The sequence below is a fragment of the Schistocerca cancellata genome, chromosome 2, assembly GCF_023864275.1.
Source record: "Schistocerca cancellata isolate TAMUIC-IGC-003103 chromosome 2, iqSchCanc2.1, whole genome shotgun sequence".
Lineage (NCBI taxonomy): Eukaryota > Metazoa > Arthropoda > Insecta > Orthoptera > Acrididae > Schistocerca > Schistocerca cancellata.
In genome coordinates, this window is record NC_064627.1 from 806676305 (window position 1) to 806693963 (window position 17659).

At 42.9% G+C, this 17659-nt stretch overlaps 1 protein-coding gene across 1 annotated transcript in view; it reads right to left on the reverse strand.

Annotated features, from left to right (window-relative positions):
* Window positions 1-892: 892 nt before the first annotated feature.
* Window positions 893-17659, reverse strand: part of LOC126162667 (rho-related GTP-binding protein RhoE-like) — a 280013-nt gene continuing 263246 nt past the window's right edge. The window contains exons 4-5 of the mRNA XM_049919316.1: window positions 8455-8589; window positions 893-2220 (exon numbers count right to left, since the gene is read on the reverse strand). Coding sequence (XP_049775273.1) covers window positions 1987-2220; window positions 8455-8589 — 369 coding nt within the window. The 3' untranslated portion in view covers window positions 893-1986. The remainder of the gene's footprint in view (window positions 2221-8454; window positions 8590-17659) is intronic.

Consider the following 17659-nt stretch of genomic DNA (forward strand, 5'->3'; position numbering starts at 1 on the left):
AAAACCTTGATATACCAATTCAGTACTGCCAATAAAGTGAATGTGTTAAGAACTGTATACCATTACAGATGCAATTTTAGCATTTTTTTCTTCATGCTGTGGTTGTAGTAGTTGCAGCTGCTTATCAGTACACAGCCTCTGCAGTAACTTAAATTCTGTATTAATGGACGTGGTTTTTCAATGTGTTTATTCCATTTCATCATATACATGCCATTACCTCTGGCCAGGCACAGACTATAAATAAGGTGTTTTGTGTTTGGGGAAAGGTCAAAAGGTTAGCCCATATAATACCGACAATTGAATGAACATATTCTGAAATCAGTTGCATTAATAGAGGTATTTCACAAAGGTGCTGTATTGGTAACATACTCCACAATGAAGGTTCTGCTTAAAAATTTCCAGTACTGATAATAACAATAAGAACCTTGACAGCATTTATCTGTTATTACATTTTATAATCATTAAAATCGTACTTATCAGACAAAGATAACATGTTCAGAGTCTGCCTCACAGCCATACACCATCTACAGCTAATTTAATCAATTCTCTGGCAATTCTACGAAGTAACTACGAAAAATCTGCATGAGTATTGTAGCAAAATCCATAATGTCTTCAAGTCCACAAGATATTAAACACTAGAATGTTGTTGACTGTAGTGAAAAGACCTGTCATCACACTGCAGAATACTAACTCATGTGTACAGAGCTATCTCCATCCTTGTCTCTGATATTTTTGAAGTTATGACAGTACAAACAAATTAATGAATCATCATAATAATGAGAGGAGCATTATGGAAGAAATGTAGCCACTTATAAATTTAATAACTATGGTTCACCTTCCCTTTTTGCTACCTGTCTCTGCAAAACAGAATTAACTGGCGTCAAAATATGATAATATCAAAATTACGACATTTCTTCGACAGTGTCAGTAGAGACCAATGATGGTGTGGGCTCAAAATTAATGAACTCGCTGCTCAGACTAGCAGTGTGGTTGCTATTGTGTCAAGATCTGAAGCAGATCAGTTCCTAAAATGTTACATTCCATTTATAGATAAATTGTACATTGTTCTGTTGCAAGTACTTAATTATTATCGCAGATATTTTCCTTAGAATTGAAATAATATACAAAAAATATTTACGCAGATTTTCTACTGAGAGAAGATAACAAAGAAATGTAAATATTTTAATTTAAATGATGTTTTGTGGATACAAAGTGCCATATTTTTGTGAAACAACAGACACATGATGAATAATAGGACGCCAAAACGTGGTGTCCTGAATGGTTTTCATTGCCAGATGAGTAGCAATATAACTGGATCTTTACTTTGCATACGCAGCCAGGCATTGATGAATGGTCATGTAATCGTGGTTTTTATGATTCCAGACACCCCTAAGTCGATAGTTTGCTCCAGAAAGCTAGAGATGCCTATGTTGGTGAAACAATCTTGATTGAGAGAGGCTAGAGATTGGAGGAATGGGTCATCTCTGGAGAAACATAATATTGACATATATTGTTTACAGCACAGTGGCAGATAGACCCCAGGAGTCTAAGTACAAGTGGGCAATCCTCCTTGAAGTAACAACAATGCTACATAGGATACAGTTCAAGTTCTTACAGCTTTATAGTTCTCATTTCCTTTTTGGCAGGCTGACTGCAGACCTGACTGGAAATGAGATCAGGGTCCATTGAAGAAGAGGTATCTAGTGTGTCACGCTCCAGTGTGTTATATCAGTTTCATGTCTTTGGCCAAATACACATGCTATCAACAAAGACTATTGTTCAGAGGTTCATCTCCTACAGATTGCACCTTTGAGAAGCAGGTCTCAGTGTGCTTCTCCCAGAGGGGTGGTTACGTTAGTTTCATTTCTTTGGCCGAACACTGGACCTGCAAACAGAGATGATCGTTCAGAAGTTTGTGTTGTGCAGGTCTCCCTCGGGTGGCGAGCATGAGGTGGACGGGCGGGTGGGCTCGCCTCTGGCGAACCATCACATGAGGCAGCAGCTCTTGGCACGGCCCTTGAGCTCAGCACGGAGGTCCAGCTTGCTCTTGCAGGGGTGCCCCTTGGCACGCTGCTGGAGCATCAGTGCATGGTTCTTGTTCAGCTTGCCTAGGGCTGCCAGTGCTGCAACTTCAAAGGCATCTCGCACTGCCTTGATCGCGCCTTTTGCAGATGTCTCCACATAGGTCGTCGCACCGATTGTCCGGCTAACTGACACTGCCTGTTGGAGAAAATAGCTGACTTATCATCAGGTGGTTACAAACGCATATACTCATTTAATTTCTCTCTCTCTCTCTCTCTCTCTCTCTCTCTCTCTCTCTCATAGATGCACTCATGCACACACACACACACACACACACACACACACACACACACACACACACACACACACACAGATATAGTGTGTAAAAATACTACATATACAAATTTGTAATTACCAGAGGAGAAAAGGATATAAACAGAAACACTTTTCCTATATGACACAAATATCACAATGCACCATTTTCCCTCTAAAGGCCATTGAAGGTTTGATGCTGGACTTCCATAAGCCAACGTTCACAGTCGTTTTGACTGCTTCGTGTTCAAAAAGACATGGGAACAATGAAATCTAGTTTGCAGCACTGTTACATCTTACTGCTAGATGGGTAAGTTCCCTTTACTGTTAGCAGTGTCCATATTCCTGGACAAACAATTACATTGTTATTGATTATGATATGCTTGCATAGAATTTTCTGTTGATGTCTAAACCTTCATGAAGGCTCATTATACTCAAACCAAATTAGCTGTCATGCATCTCATTGATGGGGAGGCTCGATGCAACTGTTGAAGAGCAAGGAGCCTGTATGCAGAACAGTTTCCAGGGAACAGGTTATCAAATCATGTCGATCATGTAGTGTGTGAACCATTTTGAGGAAGCTGTGTTACAGTGAAGTGAGGACAAGCCCAGCATCAGCACAAGATCTGTGGCCAATGGACTAAATATCTGGAGCTTCAATGTGTGAAAAGTCCTGTAAAAGATGGGCTTGCATCCACCTACGTATTAGCCCAATACTTCCAAAGATTTGTTTGGTTTACTGATGAGGCTAAATTCACAAGGGAAGAAATATTCAACAGACCTTAGAGCCATTCCTGTGATTTGGAAAATCCTTAGGCAACTCATGTGTTCCACCAACTATAGAGATTTACCATAAATATGTGACTTGGTATTATTCACAACCATGTGACTTGGCTGTATCTTCTGCCTGCCACTCAGTGGAGGAAATTAATGTAACACCCTCTGTGAAGTAATAACCAAAATGTTAGAGAATATCTCACTAGCAGTCACACATTGATTATGGTTGGAGCATGGCAAGGCTGTATCACATTTTGATGCTGATATCAGAGAACATGATTTCCCGAATTGCTGGTTGGTTCAAATGGCTTTAAGCACTATGGGACTTAATATCTGAGGGCATCAGTACCCTAGACTTAGAACTAAGTAAATCTAACTGTCCGAAGGACATCACACACATCCATCCCCGAGACAGGATTCGAATCTGCGACCACAGCAGCAGCTCGGTTCTGGACTGCAGCGCCTAGAACAGCTCGGCCACAGTGGCCAGCTCCTGAATTGCTGGATTGGGAAGAGTGCAGTCATACAAAGCCTTCAATGTATGAGAGACTACTAGACATTACAGAAGAGGTGCTTGCTTGTTGGCTGGAGATGCAGCCATTATTTATGAAACAGCTGGCTGTGTTGTGTGTGTTCAACAACTATTAGTGCTCGGATCCCACTAGCTCATCACTCTAGAAAAATGGCTTTTACAGCAATATCTCAAAACTATATTATGTGGCTGTGTGAACATTATCTCAGAACACACCATTCACACAGTCAGTAACTACGAGCTACTACTACGAGCTACAACTATGAGCCACTGTTAGCACTACCATTTTCAACACGCAATATTGTCCTACTTATTACAAATGTACATACAAGGAAACATAGCCTGCAGAAAGTGCAGACAATCTGCAGCCGAAAAATGTGCAAATGTGCAGATACCCTCTGTAATGTGGAACTGATCACTAGATGCCACAAGAGGTGGACATGCCAATATAAAAAGTGGTGGGAAGTATTGTGTTGTTAGTAGGGAAGCAGTAACAGTACAATGCGCCGGTTAGGAGTAGCTCAGTAACTCGGAATTTGGACATGGCGGTGGATGTCACGTAACTGATAAATCCATCAGAGACATTTCAATCCTTCTGAACTTGCCCATATCGACTATTGCTGATGTAACTGTTAAGAGCAAACATGAAGCAACAATCAACACTGAATGAAGACCATCTAGACCTGATACACTGATGGGCAGAGGATAACTGTAGAAAATTGGATGAAAACAGCAGACTGAATAAGTCTTGAGTTCCAGAGTTCTACGAGCAATCCAGTTAGCACAGTGATTGTACATAGAGAGTTAAAAAGAATGGCGCATAACTACGAATTTCTGTAGTCAATACTTAGTGATGCCTGAATGGGTGTAAAGAGTGACGTCACTGGAGAGTGATTTCGAGTGCTAAATCATGCTAAATCAAGCCCTGCGGCAATCTGATGGAAACGTTTGGGCTTTGTGAATGCATGGGGAACGTCATGTCCATTATAATTATCCGGGCTGTTATGCCGTGGTCGGTTGATGAATTCTGTGTCGATTCCGAACGTTTCGTCTCCGACTGCGGGAGACATCTTCAAGGGGGTCCGTAGCTCAATGGAAGGTCTAACACACCCACTGGCTCGCTACTGACTGCCGCTAAATTCCGTGTCCGCGCGCTCCCACGCCGCGGCGTGACGTCACGTGTTTTGAAAACGTCAGTGCAATTGGCCGCTGTCCGTCGCCGTCGATCGCCGTTGCCATCACCCAGTAGTAGGCGGGTGGTACACATCTTCTTTAACACCGGCATCCATATGCCGTTTAATTTCACACCCTCCTCCTTACGGTTGAAATTATTTGGGAGTTTAGCGATTTCGATTGCCTCCCTGTAGAGCCTTTCGTAATATCCGCTTGTGGCCGCTAGTACTTGCGTCTCCTCGAAACGAATATTGTGGTTCCCTGGCTGGAAAGCATGCTCCGCAACAGCTGATCGTTCCGTTTCTCCTCTTCTACAATTTGCCTTGTGCTCTTCCAAACGTTTAGAAACAGTTCTTTTAGTGGTACCCACATAAACATCACCACGGCTGCATGGGATCCTATACACTCCAGCTTTTTCCAGTGGTTTGCGAGCGTCCTTGGCAGGCTTAAGGTATTCCTGTATCTTCCTGGTGGGTTTGTAAATTACGGTAATATTCCGCTTCGTCAAGATCCTCCCTATTCTTTCCGTTACATTTTTAACAAACGGCAGGAAAACCTTAGATTTTGCAGTAGCCTGTACGTCAGTATGATTTCTGCGTGGGTGCCTCAACGCACGTTTTATTTCGGCGGACGAATATCCGTTCTTCATTAGTGCATTGTGGAGATGTTCCATCTCAGCGTCGAGCAACTCAGGTTCACAAATCAAGACGTTAGCGGACAGAGCTAGAAATATTTGTGAACCTGAGTTGCTCGACGCTGAGATGGAACATCTCCACAATGCACTAATGAAGAACGGATATTCGTCCGAGGAAATAAAACGTGCTTTGAGGCACTCACGCAGAAATCATACTGACGTACAGGCTACTGCAAAATCTAAGGTTTTCCTGCCGTTTGTTAAAAATGTAACGGAAAGAATAGGGAGGATCTTGACGAAGCGGAATATTACCGTAATTTACAAACCCACCAGGAAGATACAGGAATACCTTAAGCCTGCCAAGGACGCTCGCAAACCACTGGAAAAAGCTGGAGTGTATAGGATCCCATGCAGCCGTGGTGATGTTTATGTGGGTACCACTAAAAGAACTGTTTCTAAACGTTTGGAAGAGCATAAGGGAAATTGCAGAAGAGGAGAAACGGAACGATCAGCTGTTGCGGAGCATGCTTTCCAGCCAGGGAACCACAATATTCGTTTCGAGGAGACGCAAGTACTAGCGGCCACAAGCGGATATTACGAAAGGCTCTACAGGGAGGCAATCGAAATCGCTAAACTCCCAAATAATTTCAACCGTAAGGAGGAGGGTGTGAAATTAAACGGCATATGGATGCCGGTGTTAAAGAAGATGTGTACCACCCGCCCACTACTGGGTGATGGCAACGGCGATCGACGGCGACGGACAGCGGCCAATTGCACTGACGTTTTCAAAACACGTGACGTCACGCCGCGGCGTGGGAGCGTGCGGACACGGAATTTAGCGGCAGTCAGTAGCGAGCCAGTGGGTGTGTTAGACCTTCCATTGAGCTACGGACCCCCTTGAAGATGTCTCCCGCAGTCGGAGACGAAACGTTGGGAATCGACACAGAATTCATCAACCGACAACGGCATAACAGCCCGGATAATTATAATGGACATGATATTTCCGTCCGTGAAAGTCTACATTTTAGTATGGGGAACGTTACCTGCCACCATGTGTGGTGCCAACAGATAAGTACACAATTCGTGGCGTTCTGGATGGGGGTGTTTTTTGTGGTTGTGGTGTAGTCCCCCAATCATGGTTACGAAAATGCTACATGTGGAAGGACATGAACTCATTTTACAGCATTATGTAATATGTACAGCAGAGAAACAGTTCAGAGACATTGATTGCTTGTATGAGCATATAATGAATCACCCTCCTCTAACATTAACTTTTTTTATAGCGATAAGCGATACCATGTATACAATCGATTCTTGCATACATTAAAATTATCTCAGCTGTTTCATTAAAGGAATTCATATGATTTTGTATATGATGTATTATATTTCAGGTGAATATGTATAAAAAGAAATTAATGTGTTACAATCGATATGTACTAACAGTTAAAATTACTCTTCTTTTAAAGTTAATTAAAATTACAAAATCTGTGACATACATAAAATTCATATTATTAATTGCACAATCTAATGGTAGTTATTAAATTTATTTCTAGTTTGATTCACAAAATAATGATGTATTTTAGCGAAGATTCTTCTTTGGTAAAGAAAGTTTGTAAACTCTTTTGCTTTGTAAACTCTTTGGAAGAATGTGAGTATTGCAGAATGTAAGGAGTGGTGGACGTGCCTCTAATGGAAGTAGATGTTTTCTAAGTTTGTCACAAACAATGTTATTATTGGTTATTTTGAATGTAGAAAATGTAAAAACAGTGTGATGTAGAAAGATGTGACAAAGAGTATAATTCAAGAAAAATACAGGCAAATCTTCATCAGTTATTTAGTCATCAAGAACGTACAAAATCGAAATTTCAGCTGCAAGAATGCACCCTTAGACAAGACTTTCAGCCATCAACAACAACAATGAGATAATGGAGATAAGTAAAAAGTTATTCTTTTGTATATCTTATGCCTCTCGAAGCTTTCAAAATTTGTGCAATCAGAGAATTTTAATAGTGACATGCGGTAGGGTTAGATTACAAGTATGACTATTCAACCTATCATGAAGCATCTTCTACAGTAAGACAATGGTTTGTTGTCAATAATGCCTTGCAAATGACTGGCATGGCCAAAGTTCATATGCGATCCCAACAGAAGGCCTTCAGGATAAGTTCGAAAGTCGACTTTGGTAAAGAAAATTCAACAACCAAAATCACTACCTTCTCTGGAACAATGGTCTACCATTCCTCCGGAGACATTCTATCTAACACTTCATAGAAGGTGTCTTGAGCAGAGTTCAAGCTGTCACAACGACGAAGGGTGGAGATACCACATGCACGTACTTTTGACTGTGTGGTGTATTCTGAGAAGTATGAGACAGGGAATTAGTCATAGGCACATTGCAGGAGCCAACCTAGTGTCCCTCTTCATGAATTGAAGGACATAACACTATTGTAAATCAGGTTTGTTTTCCTCCCCTAGAATATGTGGCCAGTAGCTTAGACAGGCACAATTTAAAAAAATTACATAGATTAAGCCTACATCCTAACTGGGCTTCAGCCAAAGTAGTAAGTTAAGGAATTTCTTCAAGCAATCTGCAGTATAACATATGCTTGCCTGGGAAAAATTCTTCTAAGTAGGCATCTGAGGAGACCCTGTTTTGTCATGTATTTCCTGGCACTTTTTGGTGGGGACCACATGTGGCATGTTAAGATACTACTGGCTTGAAGAACGATGGGGATGCGAAACTGTTTCCTCCTTTGATCCATATATGACAAAAAAAGGGTATGTCATAATAACCAGAATTACAAACATTGCTTCAGGCAATTAGATAACTGTACAGCATTTAACCAGTCATGCCTGACATGCAACATATTGATCGTTACAGGCAACAGTGGTAAAGTACAAATAGGAATCAATAAGTACGTTTGTCAGCATCAGCTCTAATATAAAACCAAATCTGCACTGTCCACTACATTATCGCCAGAGGGCGACAACTTGTGGTCCTCACCTGTTCAGAGGAGACAGGTGTGCGCCTCTGCTTGGCGAGGCTGGAGACGGTGGTAGGGTCTGTGCGGAGGTCACTCTGGCAGCCACACAGGATCACCGGTGTATTATCGCAGTGTTGCCGGATCTCAGGGTACCACTGCAAGAAAAATAAGGCAACTCTGTTACTGGAAAACTAGCACGGTCACCGGTGAGTTGGCACAATTCTGTCAGATTTATAGGTATCATTACAAAATACACAGTCTTGTTACTGGTAGCTAAACACTTTCAGCATTGAGTTGCCGCCATGCTGGTCACCACTACGAGAGCATTCACTACAGTTATTAGCCTTCACAAAGGACTACAATGTGCTGATGCAGTGCTGTCACATCTACTGGTAACAGTACAGAGACAACGCTGTTAGAAGAAGCTAAAAAAAAATGGTTCAAATGGCTCTGAGCACTATGGGACTCAACTGCTGTGGTCATAAGTCCACTAGAACTTAGAACTACTTAAACCTAACTAACCTAAGGACATCACACACATCCATGCCCGAGGCAGGATTCGAACCTGCGACCATAGCGGTCGTGCGGTTCCAGACTGTAGCGCCTTTAACCGCTCGGCCACTCCGGCCGGCGAAGAAGCTCACACAAACAGTCACACCTCTTCACATGGCACCTCTAAACACACGAAGAACGCTTTTATTGACAGCCACACTAGCTTCTCGTTGCAGTGCTGCCGCTCTCTGCATCCAATTTCAAGCATAAAACATTGGCACTGGCAGCCAATTGGGACAATCAGGGTGCTTTTTCCATCTCTGTCACGAACAGATACAAGACTCTCATTGTACTGTCAAAGCTCTGTCAACACTTGCTCAGATTACTGCTCTTTTTTGTGGTGTTCTGGTAACACTGTCCTATACAGGGTGGACAGGTATTTTACCGATTATATTACGGATTTTCCTTACAGTGAGTTCCTCACAGAGAGTGTTTTGGTGCACAGAATTCATTATTATGTTTCTGGATGCATCTGTGCAATGTATATGAAAGATGTACAGATGGGTTTTGATGTGAAAAATAAACAAGTGACCTACTGATTCATATCTTGTGCATAGGAACAAAGATGTAAAACTTATAAAACAAGATACATAAGGAATGCAGCGCCTTCAGGTAAAATATGTGCACATTCACTATGAAATAAAATCACCGTATGGCATTACTGGCTGGGCAATCCCTCCTTAGGTTGTTCTGCCGCCTTGTGCAAGCCTTTCTATTTGCCGTTACTTGGACAAATGGTTCAAATGGCTCTGAGCACTATGCGACTTAACTTCTGAGGTCATCAGTCGCCTAGAACTTAGAACTAATTAAACCTAACTAACCTAAGGACATCACACACATCCATGCCCGAGGCAGGATTCGAACCTGCGACCGTAGCGGTCACTCGGTTCCAGACTGAAGCGCCCAGAACCGCACGGCCACTCCGGCCGGCTTTACTTGGACAAGTTGCACATCGATGAAGATACGGCGGAATAACTAAGACATTGTGGTTTACTGGTTGCCGAATTGCTTTTATTGCTTTATTTATTCATGATGCGTGTTTCGCCTAACGTAATGCATCTTCAGATTGACCAGTATAGTGTTGGTAAGTGTGTGTCTGAAATCTTATGGGACTTAACTGCTATGGTCATCAGTCCCTAATCTTACACACAACTTAACCTAAATTATCCTAAGGACAAACACACACACCCATGCCTGAGGGAGGATTCGAACCTCCACCGGGACCAGCCGCACTGTTGGTAAGTGGGTTTTAGGTGGCACGATTAGGGCATCACATATGGTAAAATAAATCGAAGCAAGTATGAGCTCATGTCATATGTTAACAGCAGTAACACCAGATAACCTTGCGGGTCTGTGTAGCATAGACCAATGGAGACAAGGCAGGATCAAGATTGTAAATAGCCGTGGTAAATACGTTGCATCCGCCGTTCTGTTTTCTCCGGTTTGATACAATATACAGGGGCTTTCACAATCCAAATTACACATTTCCAGAGGTTGTAGAAGTGACTTAGTAGAACAAACTTTACATAGGAACACATGTCCAGAAACGTATCCGACGACGATACAGAGCGTCAAAGTTATAGGCGCCAGTGCCTATATATATATATATATGCTTCAATATGAGGTAAGGGTCTCTGGCCGAAAGTTACAAGCAACAGTGGAACCCGTATACCGATACTGCTGTTGCTAAGAATCTTGTTTATGCAACTTTCAGAGGTGGTAGTACTGTCCAAAACAAGAAAAAGTGTTTACTAAACGTGGTCTCTAAAATTCATACCTTAAGAACTACGAGCACTTATTGAATAGAGGAGATAAGCTTCACACTAGATAACATGGCTAACAAGTGTTCGTAGCTCCTCAGGTATGCATTTTAGAGCCCAAGTTTACTAGGCATTTCTCTTGTCTTGGTCCTTTCTACCGCATCTGAAGCTTTCATACCCCACATTCTTAGCAACAACATTACCAGTGCATGTATTCCACTGTCAGAGGTATGAAAAGGGTTTGTGCTTACAACATTCTGCTCGTTCGTTTCCGGTACAGAGATCCCTACCTCAAATTGATACATTTATCCTTGTACGTCCTCCTCGAAAGTTTGTCACATCATCAAGGAATCTCATTGCATACACGTATATTTACAGGCACCGACGCCTATAACTTGACGCTCTGTAGCGTACTTGGAAGACATCTTCTACATCTACATGGCTACTTTGCAAATCACATTTAAGCAGGTGGCAGAGGTTTCATCGACCCACTATCACAATAATTCTGTTAGTCCACTCTCTAACAGCGTGTGGAGAAACGAACACCTACATCCTTCCGTGTGAGCTCTGATTTCCCATATGTTATTATGATGATCGTTTCTCCCTGTGAAGGTCGGCGTCAACAAAATATTTTCACACTCGGAGGAGAAAGTGAGTGGTTGAAGTTTGTGAGAAGATCCCGCCTCTACAAGAAACGCCTTTGTTTCAGTGATGTCCACCCCATATTCAGTATCATGTCCGTGACACTCGCTCCCCTATTTCTCGATAACACGAAACATGCTGCCCTTCTTTGAACTTTCTCGGTACATTCCGTTAATCCTATCTGGTAAGGATCCCACATCGAGCAGCAGCACAACAAAAGATAACGCACAAGCGTAGCGTAGGCAGTGTCTGTAGCGCATCTGTTCCATCTTCTAAGTGTTCTGCCAGTAAAACGCAGTCTTTGGTTCGCCGTCCCCACGACATTTTCTGTGTGTTTTCTCCAATTTAAGTTGTTCCTAGGTATTTGGTTGGATTTACAACCATGGGTTCCCATGTAAAACTTGATCTACTAAGTCCCCTCTACAAGTGTGTAACATGAATTGTGAAACACTCTGTACGTGAGTTTATGAAACCAGATGCACATCGTATCTCCATGTGTGATCTTCAGTTTCCACAGAGACACTTTCCAATGTACTTAATCTCGTCTATTCTTTGTTATACGAAGCCAATAGCTCGTAGATTAGCAACTGTTCAGGAGTCGGCGTGCCGTGTGAACACTAGAGCCGGCCGCGGCGGCCGAGCGGTTCTAGGCGCTTCAGTCCGGAACCGCGCGACTGCTACGGTCGCAGGTTCGAATCCTGCCTCGGGCATGGATGTGATGTCCTTAGGTTAGTTAGGATTAATCCGTTCTAAGTTCTAGGGGACTGATGACCTCAGATGTAAAGTCCAATAGTGCTCAGAGCCATTTGAACCATTTGAACAACACTAAAACGTTTTTCTCTTTTTGGCGTTGATGTTCAGATCTGGATTACTTCTGAAGTCTCCTATTGCGTTTACGAGCTATTGTAGATCATCTAAATTAACTGCAATCAATACTGTACACTGAGGCGATAATATCATGACAGGCCTCCTTTTGCCTGACGTGGTGCACCAATTCGACGTGGCATGGACTCAACATGTCGTTGGAAGTCCCCTGACAAAATGTTGAGCCATGCTGCCTCTATAGCCGTGCATAATGGCAAAAGTGTTACCGGTGCAGGATTTTGTGCACGAATACCATCTCGATTATGCCTGATAAGTGTTAGACGGGGTTCACGTCGGGTTATCTGGGTGGCCAAATCATTCCTTCCAACTGCCCAGAATATTATTCAAACAAATTGTGAACAATTGTGGCCCAGTGACAAGGCGCACTGTCATCCATAAAAATTCCACCTTTGTTTCGGAACACGAAGCCCATCAATCCCTGCAAATGATCTCCGAGTAGTCGAACATAACCTTTTCCAGACAATGATCAGTTCAGTTGGGCTACAGGACCCAGACTGTTCGACGTAAACTCAGGCCACACCATTATGGAGTCATCACCAGCTTGCACAGCGCCTTGTTGACAACTTGGGTCAATGGCTTCGTGGGGCCTGCACCACACTTTAATCCTATTATCAGCCTTTACCAACTGAAATCGGAACTCATCTTACCAGGCCACGGTTTTCTAGTCGTTAGGATCCAACCGACATGGCCACAGGCCCAGGACAAATGCTGCAGGCGATGTCGTTCTATTAGGAAAGGGACCCTGCGTTGGTTGTCTGCTGCCATAGCCCAGTAACGCAAAATTTCGCAGCACTGTCCTAACGCATATGTCCGTCATACGTCCCAGATAGATTTGTGTGGTTATTTCACGCATTGCTGCTTGTCTGTTGGCACTGCCTACTCTACGCAAACGCCGCTGCTCTCTGTCGCTAAGAGAAGGTCGTCGGCCACTGCAGTGTTCGTGGTGAGAGGTAATGCCTGAAATTTGGTATTTTCAACAGACGCGTGACACTGGAAGATTGAATTCCCTAACGGAACACAACTTCCGAAACAGAATGTACACGATCAGTATCTGTTAAATCACGCCGTGGAGCCATAATCACGTCGGAATCCATTCACATGAATCACTTAAGTACAAATGACAGCTCCGACAATGCACTGCCCTTTTATACCTTGTCTACAGAGTGATCCATTGATCGTGACCGGGCCAAATATCTCACGAAATAAGCATCAAACGAAAAAACGACAAAGAATGAAACTTGTCTAGCTTGAAGGGGGAAACCAGATGGAGCTATGGTTGGCCCGCTAGATGGCGCTGCCATACGTCAAACGGATATCAACTGCGTTTTTTAAACAGGAACCCCCATTTTTATTACATATTCGTGTAGTACGTAAAGAAATATGAATGTTTTAGTTGGACCACATTTTTCGCTTTGTGATAGATGGCGCTTAGTACTCACAAACGTAGAAGTACGTGGTATCACGTAACATTCCGCCAGTGCGGACGGTATTTGCTTCGTGATACATGACCCGTGTTAAAATGGAATTTTACCAATTGCGGAAAAGGTCGAAATCGTGTTGATGTATGGCTTTTGTGATCAAAATGCCCAACGGGCGTGTGCTATGCATGCTGCTCGGTATCCTGGACGACATCATACAAGTGTCCGGACCGTTCGCCGGATAGTTAACGTTATTTAAGGAAACAGGAAGTGTTCAGCCACATGTGAAACGTCAACCACGACCTGCAACAAATGATGACGCCCAAGTAGGTGTTTTAGCTGCTGTCGCGGCTAATCCGCACATCAGCAGGAGACAAATTGCGCGAAAATCGGGAATCTCAAAAACGCCGGTGTTGAGAATGATACATTAACATTAACTGCACCCGTACCATATTTATATGCAGCAGGAATTGCATGGCGACGACTTTGAACGTCGTGTACAGTTCTGCCACTGGGTACTAGAGAAATTACGGGACGATGACAGATTTTTTACACGCGTTCTATTTAACGACGAAGCGTCATTCACCAACAGCGGTAACGTAAACCGGCATAATATGCACTATTGGGCAACGGAAAATGCACGATGGCTGCAACAAGTGGAACATCAACGACCTTGGCGGGTTAATGATAGTGCGGCATTATGGGAGGAAGGATAATTGGCTCCCATTTTATCGATGGCAATCTAAATGGTGCTTGTAAGCTGATTTCCTACGTAATATACTACCGATGTTACTACAAGCTGTTTCACTGCATGACAGAATGGCGATGTACTTCCAACATGATGGATGTCCGGCGCATAGCTCGCGTGCGGTTGAAGCGGTATTGAATAGCATATTTCATGACAGGTGGATTGGTCGTCGAAGCACCATACCATGGCCCGCACCTTCACCGCATCTGGCGTTCCCGGATTTCTTTTTGTGAGGAAAGCTGAAGGATATTTGCTATCGTGATCCACCGACAACGCCTGACAACATGCGTCAGCGCATTGTCAATGCATGTGCGAACATTACGGAAGGCGAACTACCCGCTGTTGAGAGGAATGTCGTTACACGTATTGCCAAATGCATTGAGGTTGACGGACATCATTTTGAGCATTTATTGCATTAATATGATATTTACAGGTAATCACGCTGTAACAACATGCGTTCTGAGAAATGATAAGTTCACAAAGGTACATGTGTCACATTGGAACAACCGAAATAAAATGTTCAAACGTACCTACGTTCTGTATTTTAAATTAAAAACCCTAGCTGTTACCAACTGTTCGTCGAAAATTGTGAGCCATATGTTTGTGACTATTACAGCACCATCTATCACAAAGCGAGAAAAGTGGGCCAACTAAAACATACATATTTCTTTACTTACTACACGAATATGTAATAAAAAATGGGGGGTTCCTATTTTAAAAAACGCAGTTTATATCCGTTTGACCTATGGCAGCGCCATCTAGCGGGCCATCCATAGCGCCATCTGGTTTCCCCCTTCAAGGTAGACAAGTTTCGTTCTTTGTAGATTTTTAGTTTGACGCTTATTCCGTGAGATATTTGGCACGATCAATGGACCACCCTGTATACATGCTAATCGCTATTCTATGACTTTTGCCACCTCAGTGTACTATGAGAATAGCAAATGTTGTTGAAGAAGACTCCATTAACCTTTCCGCCATTTTCTGTCTCATCAGTGCTTCCCGAAAGATAGTCTCCGAGCACAAATTGAATAACACAGCGTTCGCTCCATTACCACACTGATCATTCCTTGATTGTCCGCCCCCGGTAGCCGATTGGTGCCGGCACTGTAACTCAGCGTGTTCGGTCAGAGGGTTAGCTACCTTCTGTAATTAAAAAACTGAGTTAATGGATCAACGACGAACTGAAACGGGTGTCTTGCGACTTCCGCCCCAAGCTCATACAACGAACGGAACGAACAAAATGAGATTTTTAAAAAAAAAAAAAGTGGTCAGCGTGACAGAATGTCAATCCTACGGGCCGGGGTTCGATTCCCGGCTGGGTCGGAGATTTTCTCCGCTCAGGGACTGGTTGTTGCGTTGTCCCAATCATCATTATTTCATTCCCATCGACGCGCAGGTCGTCGAAGTGGCGTCAACTTGAACGACCTGCACCCGGCGAACGGTCTACCCGTCGACAGGCCCTAGCCACACGACATTTTTTTTTTAATTCCTTGATTGCTTAAAATGTTTTCACCCAAGTGATCCCTTCCGTTACTCCAATTGTGACATAAATTTCTTATCATTTATACGATCGACCTATCTAAACTGTGTACCATTACATTTAAGAATCTTTTGTTGTCTTCTTGTCTGTACCGTTTATCATCCACCTCTGTACAAGGGTACATTTCAGTTAAATACTTTCAGCAAAGATTAACTAAGAGTTAAATTTATATATTCTCTCCTTGAGAAACACGACACTGTCCTCCGTCCGCTGCATCGCAACCGACAGATGAGATGCCGCGCCACGGTGGCACATGGTTACCAGAGCTGAGGATCTGACGGCGCCGCTGCCTTGCTTGTTGTGGGTCAGAGAAGGGCACGCGCCCCAGTGAAAGTGGGCCCATAAAAGGAGCGCCGAGCGCCTCCTGTCGGCGCCGTCTCAGCGGGCAATTTTCGCTGCGTGCGCGCCTTTCTTAATCAACTGCATGAGCTCTATACATTACAAGTACACAAACAGCCACACACGTGTTAACATTTTGCGGAGTGCAGACGCCTTTACAACACTACTGAGCTATTGTGGAGCGTGTAGCACACGTCGGACCAAAATTTCACAAGTATGTCAAATTTTTGCCTTTATTGAAACGCAGTCACTGCCATTTGTTTATCTATATTTCAACAGGTGCGTTGTATGACTTTACCTCCGAGATACATACACTGAACCGCCAAAGAAGCTGGTATAGGCATGTGCATTCAAATCATAGAGTAGAAATATCTCTGGAGTGAGCATTCAGAAGCGCAGAATTGATTTTGTGTTGTCAACATACGTTGCCACAATGGTCACGTGATCTCGGGACGCCGTAGATTTGTCCGACATTTGTCCCACAAATTTTGAATGTTGTCATATCACTAGTAAAGACAGATTCCCTTCGTAAGTGCTGTGGATTTAGTATAGACGTTTTGCAGGCACCATAGTAGTTTACGCCTGATATCTGAAACAAATTGGGCTCTTAGCTTTGAAGAGAAAAATGAACGAGCATGACGTCACAGAAGCTTCACGTCAGCATGTATTTACAATGTCTTTCATGTCACATTTCGTCACGTCGCTCAACACAGTACTGAACGGCGAAATTGGGGTTTTGAGTCACCATCCCTAACATGCATAAAATGTTAGAGTATAGTATCAGAACTGAGGAGCTAACAAAGACAAAATTTATCAATTGCTATATAACCTATGTTCTTGATCAATTATGTTTGGTAAATTACTGAGAAGTGAGACAACGTTTCGAAACATCGATAATTATTTGCTAGGGAAAATATGTACATTCATACACATCAAAGAATGCTTCAAACGAATTAAAGAAGCCTGTTTAAACTTATCCATTATGTTTCTTCTTATGTAATTAATAACGTAATAAACAACTGTATTTTACTCCTTCATTAAAGCTGACTTTTTCCTTCAAATGTCATATGGTGGAATTTGCTTCGTCTACTTATGTTCTTATACATATACATTGTGGGCGTCAGCGACGTTGTGTTATCATAAAACCTAAATAACTTTTCGCCTTCAGATATACGACCTTGGTTGTGTAAGAAAGTGGAAAAAGTATCCCAGTCGTCATGGAACATCTCGAATTTGTCACTAAAACAAAGTGCTATTATAAAATAAAGATTATGAAGATACAACAGTACAAAATCCACTATTATAAGGAGAATGAGCGCGGCGGAAATAGGTTAAATTAAG